The 21457-nt window shown below is 38.6% G+C and overlaps 1 protein-coding gene across 1 annotated transcript in view; it reads right to left on the bottom strand.

Annotated features, from left to right (window-relative positions):
* ATP6AP1 (ATPase H+ transporting accessory protein 1) overlaps positions 1-21457 on the bottom strand; it is a 50931-nt gene that overhangs the window by 13912 nt on the left and 15562 nt on the right. The window contains exon 6 of the mRNA XM_041471451.1: positions 18478-18563. Within this exon, the coding sequence (XP_041327385.1) occupies positions 18478-18563 (86 nt within the window). The remainder of the gene's footprint in view (positions 1-18477; positions 18564-21457) is intronic.

The raw sequence follows: 21457 nt of genomic DNA on the forward strand, positions 1-21457 counted from the left end.
GCTTTACCACTTTGTATGCTACAAGTGGCCTTTACCCTTGTATAACTTTAAGGCACAAGAAATGAAAGGCATCACAAAGGTTACAAGGATTATCAGAACTGTAATTATGTGGAGCTATTGCCTGCAACTACTTTTCATGGGTTTAAAGACAGTCAAGGATCATTTTCCTTGACTGAGACTCTAAAAAACAGAGACTATAATATCGCTTTATCACCTGTCTGTGGAGAGGAGCCCCAGAAGATTTTGTCACCTGAACGGCTGCTCTGTAAACACCATTGGCCATCTGTTATTTACAGCTTGTCTTTGCAGGTACCTCATTCTATCAATTAGGCAGAATGGGCTGCATTAAAACCCTTTGAGTAAATGCTCCAGTGAAGAATGCAGTCTTCCCCTCCCATATATGCATACTTTATGAATTTCTTTTTAATTCAGAGTAGGGCCTTTTCAAATACATCAGAACAAGCTTTATTTTAAATGAATACCATGTTCTTTAAAAGAAGAGGGTACAACAAAAGAAAATATTCAACTTTTGATATAAAACTTTAAATCTTTCCTTAGACTTTCCTGAAATGTAATCATTTTGTTTCAAACTGAGAGGACAAGCTGAAGTCTAAATTATATCCTGTCTAACTATTGACTTTACTTTGTGGGGCCCATGTATTTAAAGAGGGCTTTAAAAACCACCTGCTAAGAGTTGAAAACAATGCTACATTGGATACTGTGACTGGGATAACTTTGGGGATTAGGTCGAAGTACCTTAAAATAAAAAGAAAGCTATTAAAATATAATCATAAGACTACAGCTTTATTTCTATTGTTCTCTGAGCAGTACTTTGCCATGAGGCTCTTACATACAGATTCCCTGTCTCTCTCAGAAAGCATATGAACCAAAAGAGTGTAAACCTGGAAAGAAGGGCTTTCAGAGGCAAAGAAATCCACTCGTTTGACAGGAATAGGCAGATCCATCAGGTCAATGCATGGCTCCAAGGTTGGTGTCAGTGGAAAAATTTTGTTTGTTGACCATGGGATAATCTATTCAACATGTGGTCCAGTGACACCTGACAGGATGCAACAGCCCAGAGGGGAAGAAGAGCTCTAGCCCAGGAGCCACTGGGGCTTGATGACAAAGCCTTAAATGAGCTTGGAAGGGGGAAAGGAACAAAACCAGGCTGTCCAATGGTAAGCAATGAGATGCTGTGCCAAAACTTGGGGAAATGAGCATTAACAGGATCCCTCAATCTTCTTCCAACTCAGATATTCTGTGATTCTGTGAATTAAGCATTCTTGAAATCAGAGAGAGATATTTAAAAATTTAGTCTTCAGGATGGAAGAAGGATCTCTGAAACAGCCCAGCCTGGGACCCATTGGAGACCTGAGGACAGCAGGTGCTCCTTCCAGGTAACTCCAGTGGGAAGCTGAGAGCTTCCACACTATGTCCCTGTTTCTTTGTTTAAGGAACATTTTATTTTTCTCTTGTTGCTGCACAAACATGAGTTTACTGAATCAAAATCATTCTCCGATGTCATATATTTCATGCTAAACTATAAATTACAAGACACTTCTTTGACAAATGGATTATATTTACACTGAATTACTGTAAATCAAATTAGATTATTTAGGAACAATACCTCGTGGAAGTGTTGCCAGTCATTACACCATATTTAATTCTGTCGTTCAGTGTGCTCTTCTCCTTCAGCTAATCTGAACTGAGGGATGTGTGAATCACTGTCTTATTCTCTGAATTTATCAATGGCATTTTGGATCTCAGTCATGCAGTGAACAACAGCAAGACCTGATTAAATAATGTACAGGAAACCAAGAACTTACATTTTCCTAGACCACAATGGGATGTTGTAATTACTAACTGAACCTGCAACAGAGGTAGTCTGAACAAACTTCTTCCCTTTGATCTGATTTTCAAGTCTCCTAATTCAGAATCATTTCTCTTGAAAACAAGAAAGGAAGCAGATCTGGGAACATTTTGATACACCAACATAGAAATCTTTTTCAAAGCAAGCAGATCTTACATCCAAAATTACTTGTTTTGTTGTTGTTGCCACAATTTTGTTGGCTCTTCCAACACAGAGTGGCTAGACACAAGAAGAAAGATTTGGGGCCATTTTATACATTTGAAATTATAGTTGAAAACAAATATAAATCAAACAGTTGTAAACACATACGAAAACCATACAAAATACTGTGAAAATGAAACTTTCATTTGCTGAAATGATGAATGGCAATGAACAACAGAAACAGATTACATTTTACACTGGCTACAACATGGGATTTTTGAATATCAGTTCAATAGATTATTGTGTCTTCTGTTTCAATAATTTGTTTTTTGACTTCTTATTGCTGTGTTAAAGTGTGCACATCAAGAATAAGAAACTGTCCTGCTCCTTTTCATTTCTAACAACATAGATTTATGACCACATCCTCTCTGTGGGATTGCTGCTCTTATTGAAAAGGTATTTCTGTACTTTCAAGGAGGGAGGTGAGTGGTCAGAAGGGTCCATTCCCTTTCTCTTTTTAGGCTGTATCTTAGCTTAGACCATACATCCATACTACTCTGTGCGCTACAGTGTGTTCTCTGTATATACCTGACTTAGATGGCAAATAGCAATTTTTCCAAGGTAAGTCATAACCTGATTAAGCCAGTTGTTAATATTGCAAAACTACATAAGGATCCTAGCTTCTACTTTAAAAAACAAAAAAAAAAAAAAAAAAAAAAAAAAAAAACCAAAAAAACAAAAAAATAATTTAGGGAATGCATGTAAAGACAAGTTCAAAATACATTGTAAAAATGAGGACAAAGAATTTTTTTAGATCACATATGATGCCCTAAATAATGAAGTGAAAGGTCCAAGGAAGGGAGGGCAGGTGCTGCAACTGCTACAATAACACCACAAAGACAAATACCTTTTATCTGAACTGGATTTGGTAGAACTGTATCTACATATCATGTACCAACTCTAGTTATTTTCACAGGATACTGAAATAACTGTATGCTTACATTTTCTCAATTTGCTTTAACAGGGACCATCAAAATCTTTTTTTTTTTTTGCAAGATGTCCTTTAAGAAAATGACACTAGGAGGTTGCCATGGGCTCAGTGGAGGGGTACTGCAAAATGGCAGATCATGCTTCTTTCTGGGGTTTGGCTGTGGCATATCAGAAGCCACTCAGCATTCACATCCCAGCCAAGTATCAGCACATTTCAAATGCTTTTTCTGAAATTATCTTTTCAATATTCCTTCCCACACAAACAGATCAGTTTTCCTCCATGCTTTCTATTTGATAAGGCCTCATGGTTTCACTATGGATAGCATCAGCACCACTTCCGTGAATACACAATTTTCCTGAAGGATAGTGTATCACGAATCTGTGATGCAGGCAATCTCACTGCTAAAGGTCAACAATTTCAAAGGCGAGCATTAGAATTTGGTATAACTGTAAAAATGTTCTTTATGGTGTCAAGTTTACAAAATCACACATGCAGCAAACAGAAATGTATTTGATTGGACTGCATTCTTTCACCTGTCAGTGGAAGACTGTAGCATAACAGTGTTTTAAGCTGTCAAAATCTAGAACATTAAGCAGTTACCAATTATCTCTATTTCTAAAAGTTTTAACTGTTTACATTTTTATGATTTCTAACATTTTGGGATTTTGTTTTTTAATTCCCCTCTAGACTGACTTGTGGCTGCTTCAGACCTGGAAGTGTTTAAGGCCAGGTTGGATGGGGCTTAGAGCAACCTGGTCTGCTTGAAGGCATCTCTGCTCATGGCATGGGGGTTGGAGCTGGATGATCTTTAGGATCCCTTCCAACCCTATTTTATGTATTTGTACTACAACTGTAAGCATAAGCAAGACATCAGAATAAATTTTAATAGCATATTGATGTTTTTTTTCCCAGAAGAGTCCTTGACCTCTATTTCCCATCTCTATTATTACTCTGATGAAGCAGGTAAAAAAGAATGCACAGAGATGTGCATTCATTTATTAACAGTGATTACAATCATTGTAGTGCCTTGCATATATGACCAACCTTACTGTCTCACATTAGTATCTTATGGCTTCCCTCTTGAACCATGCACACTTCTAGCAGCAAGACAAATGGCCCGGCAACTGTGGCACTCAGTTTGTACCTGGTGTTCTGCATCACTCAGAGGTTTTCACAAAAACAAGGCTGGGACACGAACGTTAAAGTCAAAATGCAGGTCTTACAGTGAGAGATAATGATCTCACTGTAAAACATAACGTTCTCTTTTACAATTGATAGAACTGCTGTGACTTGTGGAGATTACCCAAGTCATGAGCAAGCACTTCGAGACCTTCTGTTAGAAGAAACAACAAAACTGCAGTATTTACTACGCTGCTCATTTCAGTGGCCAAATCCATCATGCATAAACATGATCTGCAGGATCAGCTCACATACTCATGGCTAGATCTGCTTCTTCACAGGCCTGTCCTGTAGCAGCACTGGGATGGATAAAAGATCTCTTGGTTGTCATTTACAGAGAATGGAGCTACTCTGTGCCACTGACACTGTGCAGAGACAAGAGTTAGCAGGGACCATGCAAGCAACAGAGCAGAGCAAGGTGTTGTGATGCAGCACTTGCGAAAACTTCAATTCCACTGAAAGGCTTTAAAATCAGACAATGTATGGCACATACAAGAACATCTGTAAATGCAGTCCCCATTTTCTGAAGAAATGTGTATTTCTTGTTATTTTCTTGATACAATTTTCAATGGATTTTTATACCAAACTTTTTCATCTACCCTAAGAAAGAGCAGTAATTTTCTACAAAAAAAAAAAAAAATCCTGATTTTAGAAAGTAAAACAGAACATGTATAAGGTGGACTAGCAGCTGGAAGGAGCTACTATACTTAATTCACCACCTTAAGTTTCAGTTAGGACAAATAACCCAAACACAATTACTTCAATGAAAACAATGTATTGGTCATCTTCAAAAGTGTTAGAATTTACTTACCCCGTTTTAGTAAATCAGATTTTGCAAGCAATATACAAAAGAGAGAAAAACATATTAAGAACTTGCCTGTAAAACAAAATTAATCCTGAAAGAAATCTACCAGATGTATCATTCAAGAACTATTTACTGATGCCAATGTCCCCAGGCTGAGCATTAGATTTTGGGCCCTGTTTCAGGCAATTCTGCCATAGAGATAAAAGAAGCTACAGATTTTGCATAATTTTTAGACTGCTAGGGGAATACCCACTTCCACCTGGATGCTTTCCCCCCTTTCTTATGTCCATATGTAAAATTCAAGTTGCTATGGGAGATGTGAAAAAGGATGGAGGAGTGTCTGCTGCAACAAAATGGAGCAGATATGCAGTGAGAGTTGGACAGAGGTTACACAGGGGTCTGATGGGTTACTTAATTGAAAAATGCAGACAGGAGCCAAAGTGTGTTACTCACAGTGCTGGGAGACTTGCCAGCACTGTTTGTCCCAGATGTAGGCTAGTCACAGGGAAATTAAAAATCTGAAGACCCTTAAAATTTTCCTTTTCTCTATTTAATATTTAGATCCTGCAGAACTTTGGAGGACTAATTTGCAAAACTGGCCAGTAAATCTAGCAAATTGGATCTTTTTACAGGGAAGTTAAAACAAGCATTTTTTCACAGAAAATCTATTAAAAGGTTTTCAATTTCTACTCTGCTTTCTTGCACTTAATATGCATATAATTTTCCTGACAGTAGGATATGGAAGCTAGAAGGTGTGTATATATATATTTATATATATATATATATGAAATCCACATCAGAAAGTCTAGACATCTAGACAAAGCTAATCTTGGAAATAATATCCCTGGTTTTTTTAAAGCTTCTTCCAAGAGGAAGAGCCTTCCTCTTCCAAGTTTTTCTCAAAACAGACATGTTTTCACCAAAACCTAGTTAAATCTTCCAGTTAACATACCTCAGCCAATGTCATCGACCATAATTCCATAATTTCCTTTATCACCCAGTCTCTAGCCCATCAAATAAACCAAAATGAGACCAAAGCATGCAATCTTTCACAGCAGTTAGATGGAGCTACCACCCCTGTGCCTGCTAGTTATGGATCCTTGTCAGGATGCTTTGATATGAAACCCTGGAAAATAGAAATTTATAAGGTGAGTCTTATTAGAAAACAAACACCAATTTCCTTCCACCATTCTTGTGGGATTGCTTTAGCAGCTTGATGCCTGTTGCTGTTCTTACACCATATTCAGGATTCAATGCCAGGTAATGGCAAGCCTGCCTCGGGATTTGGGTCAACCACAGTCAATTACTCCTGCTGGAAGTTCAGATCCTGAGAACTAAGGATCAGGAGCAAGGAATATTTTTAGGTCCATAAGGAAATAATGTATTGGGGAGAAGGAAGGAGTTTTTAACAGCAATAAAGCACAGCAGAATCCAACATTGACCTTCCAATAGTTCTGCTCAACATAAGGCAAGAAACACTCTGTTCTGTTGCAGAATTTTCCAAGTGATTTGGCTGATTCCAAGTGATTTGGCTGAAAGTCCCAGAAGAAGAGAAATCTAGCTGTAAAAATAACTGAGGTTTAATTTTCATACTGTAGTGCACTAAAAAGTAGAATGTGCTTTTTCTGATTCAATAAATATCAATCTAGGAAATCACTCAATCATTTAGTCTAAATAAAAAAATCAAATCACAGAATAATAGTTGCAGTGTTTCAATAAAATTGCAAACACTGAAGTTTTCATAAAACAGAAAAGACAGAACAAGAACAAAATATGCCGTGTAATATCAAATTTGATGTCAGGCATCACTTTATGTACAGCTTTCAAAGTAATTCTTCCATCAACAAATTAAAAAATATGCCTGTGACATTTTGTCAGGAAAGGGACTAGTTTCTTGCCTTTTTTCTGGTCTACCAGTGACACTAAGGACATATGTAATGCAGCAACTCAATACCAGAGACTCGTGTGCGAGGCTGGAGGGAGCTGCAGGCATGCATGGTCAGAACAGAGCTGTGATACTGGTGGCATCCCAGAAGAAACAGTGACTTGTCAAGCTCATGCAGGGCAAATTTGCCTCTTCTCTTCCAGCATCCCCAGTAAATAGTCCAGGGGGACATTGGCAAGTCCCAGAGCTCTCCCGACACTGCCTCTAGCTCTGCTGTACTTTTAATGCTGCTAGCACAGGGGACTGTACAGGGGTCTGACCATACAGGACTATTTCCTAAAAGGATATTTGCACCATAGCTTTCTTTAATCAGTCTATTTTCTAGTTAGCTTTCTAAAAAGAAAGATACAATGTTTTAGTAGACTGAAATCGGTTTCAATTTAAAGTTGTCATCTAGCAGGAATGGGTAATGCAGTCCTCAGAAAGAAATAAGCTCTGTGTTTCAATACCAAAACACTGCATTAACATTCTGTTAACCTTTTATTGACACCCTGGCTATTTCTTAGCTGTGTATGCTTAGTGCTGTAATGTACAAACTTTGAAAGAGAATTGCATGCAATTCCAGGTTCGAGATTTTTATGGAAAAGCCTTTAGGATTTAATAAAAGTAACTTTTAGAGAGAACATTTCAACACCCATCCCTAAACGAAAGATATATTCCTCTTCTAAAATCATAAATATGTTTGAAAATGCTGTTAAGAAATTATCATTCTTTATCCTAACTTCCGGGGCATGCATGCTGCACTTAGGAGTTTAAATGGCTGCAGAGTTTGGCAGCTGGACTCAGTGATCTTAGAGGTCTTTTCCAACCTTAATGATTCTATGGTTTTGTATACACAGCGACTATGTATGAATAATGATGTCCCCTCTTTATTTTTCCAAACGGCAGGAAATCATTAGTTGATGGCTTTGAACAGTCTAATACTTCAGGGAATCACATTCAGGGTAAGAGTTCAACATTAGAGAAAAACACAGCTGCTATATGCACAAATATAGCAGATCTAGAACTTCACAACAAAATGTCTTCCTACCACAAAACACTGACTTCCAAAATCAAAACTTTCTGTGGCATTACATATAGATTTTTTTTTCAGAAATTTTTATAAAGTGAAAAGAAAGCCAGAATATGAAATTTCCCTTGAAACTAAAATTAAATAATCCTGGTTTCTTTTAACTAGTCCTAACTGTATTACAGACTGGATGCATTAAAACTTATGGCTTTGTTATTCTGCCATCAGATCTCACATTTCCCAGAATATGTGATCTGCATTTTACTGATTAAGAGCAAATTTTTATGTCCTGTGTTAGTAAAGTGTGTCTTTGTTCCTCTAACAGCTATTTCCCTAGCACGGACAACAGAGGCTGCAGTACCAAACAAATTATACAGGATACAAATGTTTTTTTCAGTGCACAGGGCATCCCTATGATTGCACCAGGTTTTTCTCTTACAAGCTTTAGTTTAATTTCCTGTGGAGGGAAGGAAGACAAGAAACACTGCAGGTAGATATTTAGGGTAAGGCTTGCTCTGATCACATGCAGAGACCACCCAACCATACAGCCACACATCTCTCAGCTCCTGGCTTTTCAGCCCCAGGTATCTCATGGTGGGGATTCACATAAATGGTCATCCCCTGGGTAGATGTAATTGTTTCCCACTTCTAACCTCATGCTTCCCTAAAAAAAGGAATGTTTATCTCCCTGTAAAAAAGATCATTCCAACGAGCTTTGGTGTCAGAAGAAGTCATTGAAGACACAAGTCTCCGTGCTCACCAGTAGCAATGAATGGGGAAAGGATTCAGAGCTCCCAGAAGCAATTTGCAGATGCTTAATCACAAGGATCTTGAGAATCCAGCCCATTTCACTCTACTGAAAGTAGGAAGTCTGCACCAAGCTTGAGCTGCCACCTACCCAATTTTCAGCTGACACAGTCACTTCTCCTCATGGATTTCCTGGTTGCCAGCAGAACAATGATTTACATGCAGTAGGCTTTATGATGTGGCAATTATTTTCATTTTCAGAAGTGGCAGTTCTACAACAACCTAATAGGCGAGCATGAGGAGGAAAGTCCGTGAGCTTCTTATAGTGGAGCTTTGCTTATTCTGTTGGCTGCCTCTTCTGGCTCTTGGCCTTTAGTTAAATAAGTTACATATTACTTTTCACACTCCTGTTCCAGAGAAATGCTATGTCAACATCCCAAGCTTCCACTGCCAAGACATGAGACCAGCTAAACTGTGTGAGGGCAAAGGTCCACCTAGCTCACAGCCAGAGCTCCTGATAGTAACTGGCAGCTGAAATAAGGAAAGGGTAAATACAAACAATACTTGTCCTAGGATGCCCTCTTTGAGTTCTGTAATCTTTAGGTTAGAAACCTTCAGGGATGAAGATTGCATTCAAATGAACACATGTAAATAGGACCTTCTTTCCACCCATCCATCCTATCTTTCTTCCATTAGTTTATGTAATCACTGAAATCTGTGTGCTTTTGTCATCCAAAAAACATTCACTTTTTTTCTTTAAAGGGCTTTGATGTCCCTGAATTCCACATTATGATCTGAGTGGTGATTGTCATGAATATTTTCCAGAGATGAGTGATATTTCCTGTTCAGCCTGTCCACGCAATTGGTGGTTTTATTTATTATTTCCCTCTTAAATTGCCCTCACTTTCCCTAGCTGAAATATTTTAATCTTGCAGTTTTACTGCATCCTTTGGAGATGGGGTGGCCAGAACCACATGCACTATTCCACTGGCAGACTTGTACTCAGTAAGGGCTTAGTGAACTGACGCTGCTCTGCCCTCCTCCTTTCCAACACTCTGCTTGCTATTCATCCTACTGCTGACTGCTGGGATGTTCCAAGAGATCTACCCACGTTTGTACTGCAATTCCTCTTCTGAGCAGTCGCTCACTACAGTGTAATATGCATATTTAAGGTTTTCCTACATGGTTTTCTTCAGACTGGATTGTATCTGTCTTTTCATCACTCAGTAATGCAGTGCTGCGAGTGGTTTCTCCAACCTGTCAGTACATCAGCAAACTTTGGCACCTTTGGATTTCAGCCCCCTTTCCATACTAATCACTCCGCTGAACAGCACAGGCATCAACATCAATCCCCACAGAGTTCCTCTGGCAAATACTCCCCACTGAGAACATGAATCCTTTATTTTTATCCTATGTTTCCTACCTTTAAAGATTTTACTTCTCTAATCTCTAAGGATTTTACTTTTTTACCCTTTTTACTTTAGCAACACAGTCACTTTTACTTGCACATCCTATGCCTCTTAGAGAACACTGAAACCACATTGTACTTTCTTCATGGATCCACATATTTATGACTACAGTTTCAACCATTTTGTCAGTATGGAAGGTAGGTTTCCTGGAAGTATTTTTCCAGACATATGGAGCCTCTTTTCAAGCGCCATGTTGCACTTGCGATGAAGGCTAAACTATTTTTCCATTTTTATATACTTTATAAAAATTGTAATTCAAAAATTGTAAATTAGAAATCATGGTGACAGTTTGGCAGTTTCTTATTTTAGTTTAAACTTAGGTGAATAATATATGACCTTGATGATATGACACAATTCATTTATTCTGAAATCTCTTCTATTGCTAACGGAGTAGCAGCAAAATGTTTTGAGGCTCAATGACTATTGAAAAAATGTCTGAAGTGAGAACTTTATGTTTTACCACAGCAATGATCAACACAAAGGCCACTTGGCTCTGCATTGTTACTCATTTTTCTGCACTCCTCTGTTTTATTAGATCCAGTACTCTCTGAAAGAATTTCTAATGTGTTTTTATGAATAGTTTTTGGTTCTTGTGCACATTATTCCTCTGAATCTCTTTAGGTCTGCCATATGATTCTGCACTAAATTTGCAAGAATTTATATTTCTTTTAATTTTCTGTATCTTACATAACTATGCTTTTTGAAGTGTGACTATTACTTTTAATATCCTCACGTCTTTCACTTTGTTAATTATGACAGCTTGGGATGTTTCCATGTAGGGAGGAGGGTGAGGGGAAAAATTCTATTTTGACGTATAATTTGACCTTTTAATATGTTGTGTTGAAGCAGTTTGTATTCCAAAATAAGCAGTGTCAATCAACATAATTAGTGGAGATTATTGGGCAATTTATCAAATCACCGATAGAGAGATTATTTTAATCCTTATGTTAAAGGCATATCTTGGATATTGCATTCAGCCTCAGTTCAAAGGCTGTTCTTAGAATAGGTCTCCAGGATTCTCAGAATATTTGTCTTTGTCTCCTGTAATCCAAAATTACTATAAATAAAACATCAGTCATTTACAGCTCTATTCTGTCACTCCAATACTTTTTTACCTAGGCATTCTCCTTCCAGAAAGTGTTTAGTATGCCTACCAACATGTCATATAAATATGCTTCTTTACAGTTACACATTCCATTTCATCTATCCTACTTTACCCTTATACCTCAATTTCATTCTGCATTATTATGTTTATGACTTCTGCTTATATATGCCTGTACCTTTCATAATACTCATTGCAATTTTTATGCCTGCATTTTACCAATTTATGGTAAATTTTAGTCCTAAGACACAATTTATCCTGCCTGTGTCCTTCTCCACCATACCTCCTCCACACCAGTTTTCTTGGTCCTTAGTTTTAAAAGCAAAATAAATACAACTTTCTGATTTGATCTTCTGATGGAAGATCTCTACAGGTTTCATCTATGCCTTAAAAACTTAGCATCTGAAAAAAACAAAACTGTTCTGATCAGATAAAAATAATAGCTTAGTTCCATGCTGTCCTTCATTTAGCAGTAAAGTGCATAAACACACACACACACACACACATATATATATATATATAAATAGAACATAAAATGTAAGCTAAAGTTGTAAAAATGTTTAAAGTAAGTGAATCAACTCACTCTGGTGCAAAGTCTAGAGTTAAAGGTAAAACACTAGTTATTTCTCTGAATTCCCCACTAACACATCAAATGAATCATACAGAATTGCTAACAAGAATCTCTCACATTTTCATCACTCAATTTTGAAACTAATTTGGCTAAATGTTTGTTCATCTAGAGTGACAACTAACTGGCTTCAACCTGCCTCAAGCAGTTCTTTTGTAGGTATTTAAAAATACTCTACCGCTGTCAAAAAAAAATTCTCAAAACTGAGTTTGCTAGAAAATAATCAAATGTACACTCTTCATGTACAAGTTAATGTTTTGTTATAATGGCATTCATTAAGTGGGGAGAGGAGAGGATAAGGAATTCCTTTTTTCTTCTTTTAGGCTGGAAACACCAATACTTTATTATACTGTGCCAAACTACAGTTGCTCCTTCAAACATAAAAATAGAAGACTAAATGAGTAAGGCAATTCCTGTATTCAAAGACATGTGAGGATATTTAATCTACACCCCAGCTCCTGAAATGGCATTATAACATTTTTCTAATGTTTATTCATGGGAGAGCTGATGTTATGTAATGTTTGAGCATATTAAATGGTCAAAAGCATTCCATCAGCCAGAAGCTGTGAAGTCAGTGGGGCGGCTGTTGCAGCATTTAGTCTCCTCAGAGTGGTAAACTGAACAGTCAACAAAACAGGGGGAGCTGGATGGAAGTGGAAGATGCAGCAGAGAAAAATATGATGCATTTTAAAACGTGTTAGATGGAAGGCAGAAACAAAGAAAACATAACCACAAGCACTTGTCAAAGCAGATGAAAACTTTTCATACTCCTTTCAGCTGCGGTGCACCACAATAGCACATGAAGATATCTGCAAGAGACACTTTTTAAGTGTCAAAACTAATCACTTGTGTGACAGATTCCAATGTTACTTCTGACTGTAAAAAGTTTCTGTAACTCTTGCTTGGCTCTGAGTGGTATCAAAGACTCAACACACAGAAACACCAACTAGAGCAGACAGCTTGTAGAACGGAGTCCAAAGCTGATGGTAACTGGAGCTCTCTGAAAAGGTGGAGGCAGTGCAGAAAATTTAAACAGCATTTCACAACGCATCTGTAAAAAGTGGAGTCAACAAAATGAGTATCAGCTGGAATGTAGCCATAAATCTCCTTTTAGCAGTGTGTGGTCCCTCAGCATTCAATCTCACTGAGAAAAGATACCAACTATAAAACTGTCTTGCAGTTTCAGAAGAAAACTAGTAAAATGTTACAGGGACACCTATGAGTATCAGAAGGATGGGGGAACTTGATAAGATTTATGATTTGAAGCATATCTGTCTTTAAATCATTGCATCCTTTTTAACCTCTCCAATTACAACACCAAGGTAAGATTATGCATTACAACCACATGCCAAAAAGCTAACCAGAAGAAAGCAGAATAGAGAGGTGACCATAACCAAACTCCTCAAGAACACAGAAATTCATTTATGCATGAGAACTCCTGATGAAAGAGTAGAACAAGGACTGCAGAGGGATTTGGTTCTCATTAAGAAAAGTAAGCTATCAAATGATTTTCAAAGGGAAGGAAAGTCTTGGCCATACACTCCTCATATCTTGAGATATGTTTCTGGTTTTTAATGGAAAAAATATGAGAAATATTGAGTGAGAGTTGTCTGACTATATGTACATGTCAAGATTTAACCTAAGCATGATGACTGCCTTAAGATGAGTTTCATCTCATCCTGCAGCCATCTCCTACAAAACAGTCAGAAGGATCATAACCTAAAAACCCTTAATTGTAAAGAGAACTCTGGTTGATGACGTCAGATATAGACATATAGACCTCACTTGCCCAGAATTAGGTGATACAAATCACTCAGCCAGAGAGATCCCAACTCATCCCAACTCAGCCAGGCCTACAAGGCAAAGCATTTCAAAACATGAGCCACAAGACCCAGCTGCTGCCTTTTTGGAGGAAGGGAGCTCCTTTAGGAGATGGTGGGAGGAATCATCAACTGGTTAGTGATACCATTTCAAATAGGTCGCCAAGTGGTGTCTCTTAATTCTGTCTTTGAGCTTCAAATCATACAGTCATAGAATGCCTTGAATTAAAAGGCACATTAAAGGTCCTCTGGGTCCAAGCCCCTTGCAGGGACACCTTCCCTAGAGCAGGCTGCTGAGGGTCTCATCCAGCCTGGCCTTGAACACTTCCAGGGATGGGGCATTGGCCTGTTTCAGGGCCTCATCATCCTCACAGTAAAGAATTTCTTCCTAATATCAAATCTAAACCTACTCTCTTTCAGTTTAAAACCATTCTCCTTTTTCCTATAACTACACGCTCTTGTAAGAAATCCTCTCTCCAGCTTTCCTGTAGGTTCCCTTCAGGTACTGGAAGGCCAGCAATTAGTTCACCCTGAAGCTTTCTCTTTCCCAGGCTGAACAATCCTGATTCCCTTAGCCTTTCCTCATAGAAGAGGTGCTCTAGCCCTCCAATCATGCTGAAACTGGAATAGAACCAGTGGGAGCAAATCTCCATCCTGCACTGGGGTAATGAACTGGTAATCATAACAGCCTAAAGGCATCTGTGTCTGCACTGACTAAAGTAAATAGGTCTTGCTCATCAAATCAGAAAAGACGCTCAATCATAGGTGAGTTCTGCTCACTCATTCACTTTCTGTGAAGCCAATACCAGTCTGGAACCTTTTCTAATATATGCATGTCTCACATCTATTTTTTTCTGCTTGAGGCAATGGAAGAACAAACAAATATGACACAATGATGTTATTAAGCCATAAACAGCCCCAGAGCAAGGAGGCAGACCTTTCAGAAAATAAGCATCCCAAACCCACCATTTTTTGGGAGTTTTATCATATAAATTGGATTTACCTAACTAGAAGGAGATTAGCTTTTTTTTTTTTAAGTGTAATACCTAAAGCTAATTTCCTTCATCACTGAGAATAAGGCCACTAGTGAATGCAAACTCTTCCATAGTGAATGATAGCTCTACATTTTATATAATGCATTTGAAAATCACTCTCAACGTGATTAAAGCCTTTTACTTCTTATATATATTGATCTTGGCTATCACTGGGGAGTGATCCTGTAACTTCTAGATCATGCAATATAGTCTTTATAGTCTAAGCAAAGGGAGTTAGTATTTTCCTTTACAGTTATCAAACACTTCATACCTTCTGCAGTTCAAGCACAGCCAAAGATATGCAATACATACCATGGAGAGGTTATATGCAAACACACAGAGTGATGAACCCTCAAAAGTACATTCTGCTTTGGCTTTTCTAGCTCTGCACAGAAGCTGATAACCTTGAATGCACTGAAATAACTTAAAGTTACTGTGAGGGGCCAAAAAATGCTTCAAATGGTTTTATAAAGTATTAAATTTATACAATTGAGAAAAGTTTAAATTGCTTTAAATTGTTTATTTTAAAAATGTAGAACATCTTAAAATACATTGCTTTAATTATTTAAAAGTGCTTCAGCTGCTCAAACTTAGTTACTTTAATTTGAAAAGCCTGTTGAAATATGCATAGATTTAAAATCTTTTTTAAATTGATCGAAAAAATTCCTTAATTCCTATTTTTCATTAATTAAAAATATTTTTCATTCCAATTGTTCTAAATGCAATTTTCAGCTAAGAATGCCCATGTGCCTTTCATTTCAAACAGTACAGAGCCACAACAACAACGTAAACTTTATTTTTATTTTGGATCTTTGTTAAAAAAGAAATAGAAGAAAAGGCAGATCACAAGTCCATATTCTCTCCTTCTGTGTACACACAGTACACAGACTATCAATGTGGCCTTGCCTCCTCATGGTACTGTGGTTTTTTCTAAGTTTGAGCTCCAAAATCCAGTCTCTGGAAGTTAATTTCACAGGGTGAATTTTTGAAGAAAGTTTTCATGTTTCTTCAGTAGAATTTGCCTTTGCCTCAGAGCCTGAAGGGAGTATTGTGATCACCTTGCTGGCTTAGTCAGAGGTTCAAGATCCTACCTCCATGCAAAATACTAATTTTGAATGAACACAGAACACTTCTGAGGGGCTCATCCACTACTGGCTTAAAGAACATTTATGAAGTCCATTTAAGTGGCCTCTTACTCTTCTCTTGGATAAGATAAAGGGACTTCCCTCTGCATGCACTGAACATAGGTTTTCTAGGTTTTATTCTTGTAATAAGAATAGCAGTGCATTTTTCATTGTGCTACCTCCTGAAAACCTTCCAGCCTCTCAAGATCCTGTTGGCATTTCTCATGCTAGATCTAGACAATCACACAAAGGTCTTTCATGTTGCCTAAACCAAGGAAAGGCTGGTGAAATATTCTATAAGCAACTGGCTGATGTTTCATGATCGCTAGCCCTTGTTCTTGTGGGAGACTTTAACTTGCCAGATGTCTGCTGGAAACTCAGCACAGTGAAGAGGCAGTCTAGGAGGTTCCTGGAGCGTAAGGAAGATAAATTCCTGACGCATCCTGGTGAGTGAGCCTAGCAGGGACAGTGCCCTGCTAGATCTGCTGTTTATGAGCAGAGAAGGGCTGCTGGGAGGTGTAGTGGTCAGAGGCTGCCTTGGGCATAGCAACCCCAAAATGACAGAGTTCACAATTCTTGGTGAAGTGAGGAAGGGGTCGACAAAACCTCTGCCTTGGACAGTCCTTAATAACAAAGGAGTCCAGGAGAGCTAGACACACTTTAAGAAAGACATCTTAAAAGCACAGATGCTGGCCATCCCCATGTGCCAGAAGATGAGCCGATGCAGGAAGACCGGCCTGGGTGAACAGGGAGTTCTCACTGGAAATCAGAGAAAAAAAAGGAGTTGATGACCTTTCCAAGAAGGGGCAGGCAACTCAGGGAGAGTAGAAGGGTGTTGTTAGGCCATGTAAAGAGAAAATTAGAAAGTTGAAAACTCAGCTAGAGCTCAATCTGGCAACTGCTGTGGGAGGTAATAAAAAGTGTTTTTATAAATAAATTAACAACAAAAGGAGAGCTAAGTAAATTCTCTATCCTTGGATGTGGGGAAGGGGGGAACATTATAACCAAGTACCAGGAAAAAGGCTGAGGTATCTGTACTTTCTTTGCCTCAGTCTTTAACAGCAAGACTGGTTATCCTCAGGGCAATATGCTGAGCTGTCAGACAGGGTCTGGGAGCAGATCAGAACCCCTGCAATCCAAGAGGAAGCAGCTAGTGACCCATTCTGCTACTTGGACACTCACGAGTCTATGTGAGTACAAAGGACATGGCTGTGCTGCTGACAGCAGCTGAACAGGATCCAGGGTGTGCCCAGGTGGCCAAGAAGGCCATTGCCATCCTGGCCTGGAGCAGCAATGATGTGGCCAGAGGACCAGGGCAGGGATTGTCCCCGGTACTGGGCACTGGTGAGGCCACACCTCAAGGGCTGTGTCTAATTCTGGGCCCCTCACAACAAAAAGGCAGACATTGAGGGGCTGGAGCGTGTCCAGAGAGCTGGGGAAGGGTCTGAGGAGCCACACGAGGAGGGGCTGAGGGAGCTGGGGTGTTCAGCCAGGACAGGAGGAAGCTCGCAGGGACCTCATCATTTTCCAAGCGCCTGAAAGGAGGCTGTAGCCAGGTGGGGGTCAGCCTCTTCTTCCAGGCAGCCAGCAACAGGACCAGCAGAAATGGCCTCAAGCTACACCAGGGGAGGTTCAGGCGGGACATCAGGATGAATTTCTTCCCTGAAAGGGCTGTCAAGTACTGAAACAGACTGTCCAGGAAGGTGGTGGAGTCACCATCCCTGGAAGTGCTCAGGAAATTACTGGATGTGGCACTTAGTGCTCTGGTTCAGTTGACATGATGGTGATCAGTCAAAGGCTGGATTCAATGCCCTTGGAGGTCTCTTCCAATCTTAATGATTCTATGAGTCCATTATCATATTAGGAGCTCAGATTGTGTTACCTCTGAAACAGATATACATCTTTCTTTCAAAGCTGCATTTTTAGCATTCAGCCCATCCTTCAAATGTTTCTCTTCTTAATGAGAACTCTTTTTTTTTTTCCTCAAGGCAAGACTGTCTCCCATTTATTCACATTAAAATTAAAAATTTAATATTTTTGATTGCAATCTCTATGTCACACAAAAAGATAATTATGCATAAATAACTATCCAGCATTGTTACTTAATGTGATATGATGTGATCTACAAATTATATTCTGACTATCAGCAAGGGTGAAAACTTAACCTTGCAGCTCTAAATACCAAGTATTGCTTAAAAGAAATTAAACCAATTATTTTTAAAGTGGATACTTTATTAGCCTTCAGTTAATTAATAGCACTCTGCCTATACTAACCAACCACACTAGGAAGTTTGATAATGTTCCACACAGAACTCACTACAAAACCACTACAGTTAAACTGAAAAAAAAAATTACTTACAGTTCTTAAAAATAATAATTAGTTCTATGGACAAAGGTAAATTTATAGTCTCCAGAACAGTAAAACTTCAATAGTTATGTGATATAGCTATCATATATGAAAATGCATGCAATCACTTCATATGAGGTCAAAACCTCATAAAATATAGATTGCTTGTCTGTATAATCTTGAAAATCATCTACAGACTTCTCCTGTAAACATTAAGCTATTGGATGATAAAAATCTGACAGTTCTAGGCACTGACCATTACTCACCCTTGAAGGTCTCACTGCAGTATAAATGACTGAAAAATTAATCCCTCGTTCCTGCAGATCCATGGTCACTCTTCCAATTATTTTGTCTGTAAATATAAACATATAATTCAACAAACTCGGTATGCTGAGAAAGCTAAAATCCTACAGTAATTGGAGAAGTAATGAGCTAGATGTTTAAGCTTATTCAGTTTGTTTAAGCAACTTAAGTGCTCATTCTATCTAGGTACAAATGGGATAAGACAGTGTCTTGAAAAATGCACAATTTCAGTGAGATGATTTTAAAAAAATACAACACTTCAGAAAAAGGGGTGATTTTGATGCTGAAAAGTAAAACCATGGAAAATATACCCAAAAAGTTTGAACTTTGGACGATTAAAAGCAGGAGCAGGAGAAATCACTTCAGAGGTTTCTTTTCTTTCTTTAAGACAGTATATACTGTTAGTCAAGTGTTTAATAAACAAATAATGAAATTTAAGCAGTGTTCTGTGAATTACAAATACACATAACTATCACTGAGAAACTCAAAACATGGTGTTTAGTGTGGGGCATGGTACGTATAATACTGGTAGCAATATTTCTTTTGCCTTCTGTGGATTTAAAGCCTGCTTATGCACCCCCAAGAAGACACAGAAAATTTTCATTTTCAGGCCAAAGGAGAAATATGTTGAAGTATTTCTGAACAAGGAAGAAGAAGTCAAAAAAGGAAGAGAGGGCCTTTCAAAGAGGTCCAAATATGCCTCTACAAAAGATCCTCTTCTAGTTCTGAAACCACAGGCAGCGGCAATAAATGCTTACAACTGATAAATGTTTTCAATATTTGTGCAGAAACATGAACATCTGCTAATAAGGAGCACAATAGTTGTGAATCATGATCCATTATTAGTGTTGTTATTGGGACTGCTTGAGAAGCAAGCAAGCAGAGTCATATTTACTGTTTCAGTGCCTTCCCACTTCTCCTTCATGTACCAGTCTGGTGGATGGAGATTTTGTAACCTGGACATACAAACTTCTCAGATTTTGAGGTTATACTTTAGAAATTGTGTTTTATTTGTATTTGCTGAAATTAAGAGTTTATATTGTTATCCTCTTTAACCACTTCTATTTACTGTAATTATGGTGTCATGGCTGAGTAAAATATTTGGCTTTTGTAAGAATTCAAGTATTGCTTTTTTCTGTAGGGTTTCAGCTGAACTGATTTCCTCATATCAGTCAAGAATCATAGCTATGTGAATTTTCCTTCTCAAAATTATTGCTAAGAGAATCTACTGTGAGAAATGTACTTACTCAGAAAAACAACTGCCTAAAACTACTGCCATAATTACACTGGTTGTGGAGATCCAAGGCATTATATAACGTTGATTTTATAATCTGGATTCATAGATTTTGGAAATTCTCTTCAGCCTTAGCAAAAAATTGCACAAAAAAAGTAATATGTATAAAAATGCAGAGATTGACTGGGTTTTCTTTCATTAAAGCAACCAACAGCTTTCTGAAGTTAACATGTTATTTGCATTTCCCTTCAGAAGGGAGATACATGTAACTATAGTTACCAGTAACATCTGTAATTCCTGCCTTCAGGAAGATTCTAGACGTAACTTCTTTGTCCAAAGAAGCTTCTGTGAACATCCTTATGACAATGGGGTTGATATAGATCTCTTGTTTGCCTGTGATCAGACTATACCTTTCTTATGATGTATTTTCAAATTCTCCAGAGAAAAGAGCTCAGACTGTCCACCATGTTTTAAAGCACCTAAATTAGATGCCTACCTGGGAGCAATAGTGCAGATTCTATACTTGGCCAAGCAAAGCAGCATATTTTCCCTAATCCACACACCTTCTTCCCTATTAAAACCTAGTTGATGCTAGCCAAGAAGTTGGCATAGCTTTTTCTTCCATCCTCCCACAGATCACCTCTTAACTTTGCTTTCCCAAAACAAAGTGGACAGCGGTTGCTTGAGTCTACAGTGTGCCCTGGCAGCCAGGAGGGTTAACCCTGTCCTGGGGGCATCAGGCACAGCATTGCCAGCCAGGCAAGGGAGGCAAGCTCTACTCTGAGCTGAGATAGCCTCACCTTCAGTGCTGGGGCAATTCTGGCTGCCTCCAGGTAAGAAGGATAAAAAGCTATGGGAGAGTGTCCAAAGGAGGGAAATGAGGATGGTGAAGGGTCAAAAGGGGGAAAGGAGCCTTATGAGGAGTGGCTGAGGTCACTTGTTCAGCCTGGAGAAAAGGAGAGAGGGGAAATCTCATTGCAGCTACAACTTCCTCGTGAGGGGAAGAAGAGGGGCAGACACTGCTGATCTCACCACTCGTGACCAGTGACAGGAATCAAGGAAATGGCATGAACCTGAGTCAGTGGAGGTTTAGGCTGGATATCAGGAAAAGGTTTTCTACCCAGAGTACTGCAATGGAGCACCCTAGAGAAGTGGCAGAGGACCAAACCTGACATAGTTCAAGAAGCATTTGGAGAATACAGTCAGGCACATGATGTGATTCTTGGGGTGTCCTGTGTAGGGCTAAGATGGACTCTGATCCCATTTGGTCCCTTCCAACTCAGCACATTCTATGATACTACAATTCTAGGGCTTGGGAAGTTTATCCTTGAATCCATGCAGCTGATGAAAGAAATGTCCCATAAAGACAAAGCCGCTATTTGGCCAAGACCAACATTGAGCCAAGGCTCAGCTACCCAGTATGCTCTGGGGACAAGAAAATAGAAAAAAATAACTCCTCTGCAATTCAGAGATGAAAACCCAACTGCTTGTTTTAGTATAAAACCCACTCATTTTGGACTAGAACAAAAACAAACAGAAAAGGATACACAACTAAGGTATTTTCCTCCGATTTTCAAATCTGCTTTGATTTTACAACCCCAGTTCTGAGCAGAAACAGTCATAGCCACCAAGAACACTGTTTAATTATCAGCCCACTACACTGTAAACCTCCAAAGCTACCACTTCAGTGATTTGCATGCTTTATAATT

Source organism: Pyrgilauda ruficollis, unplaced genomic scaffold (genome assembly GCF_017590135.1).
Source record: "Pyrgilauda ruficollis isolate IOZ18807 unplaced genomic scaffold, ASM1759013v1 scaffold27, whole genome shotgun sequence".
Lineage (NCBI taxonomy): Eukaryota > Metazoa > Chordata > Aves > Passeriformes > Passeridae > Pyrgilauda > Pyrgilauda ruficollis.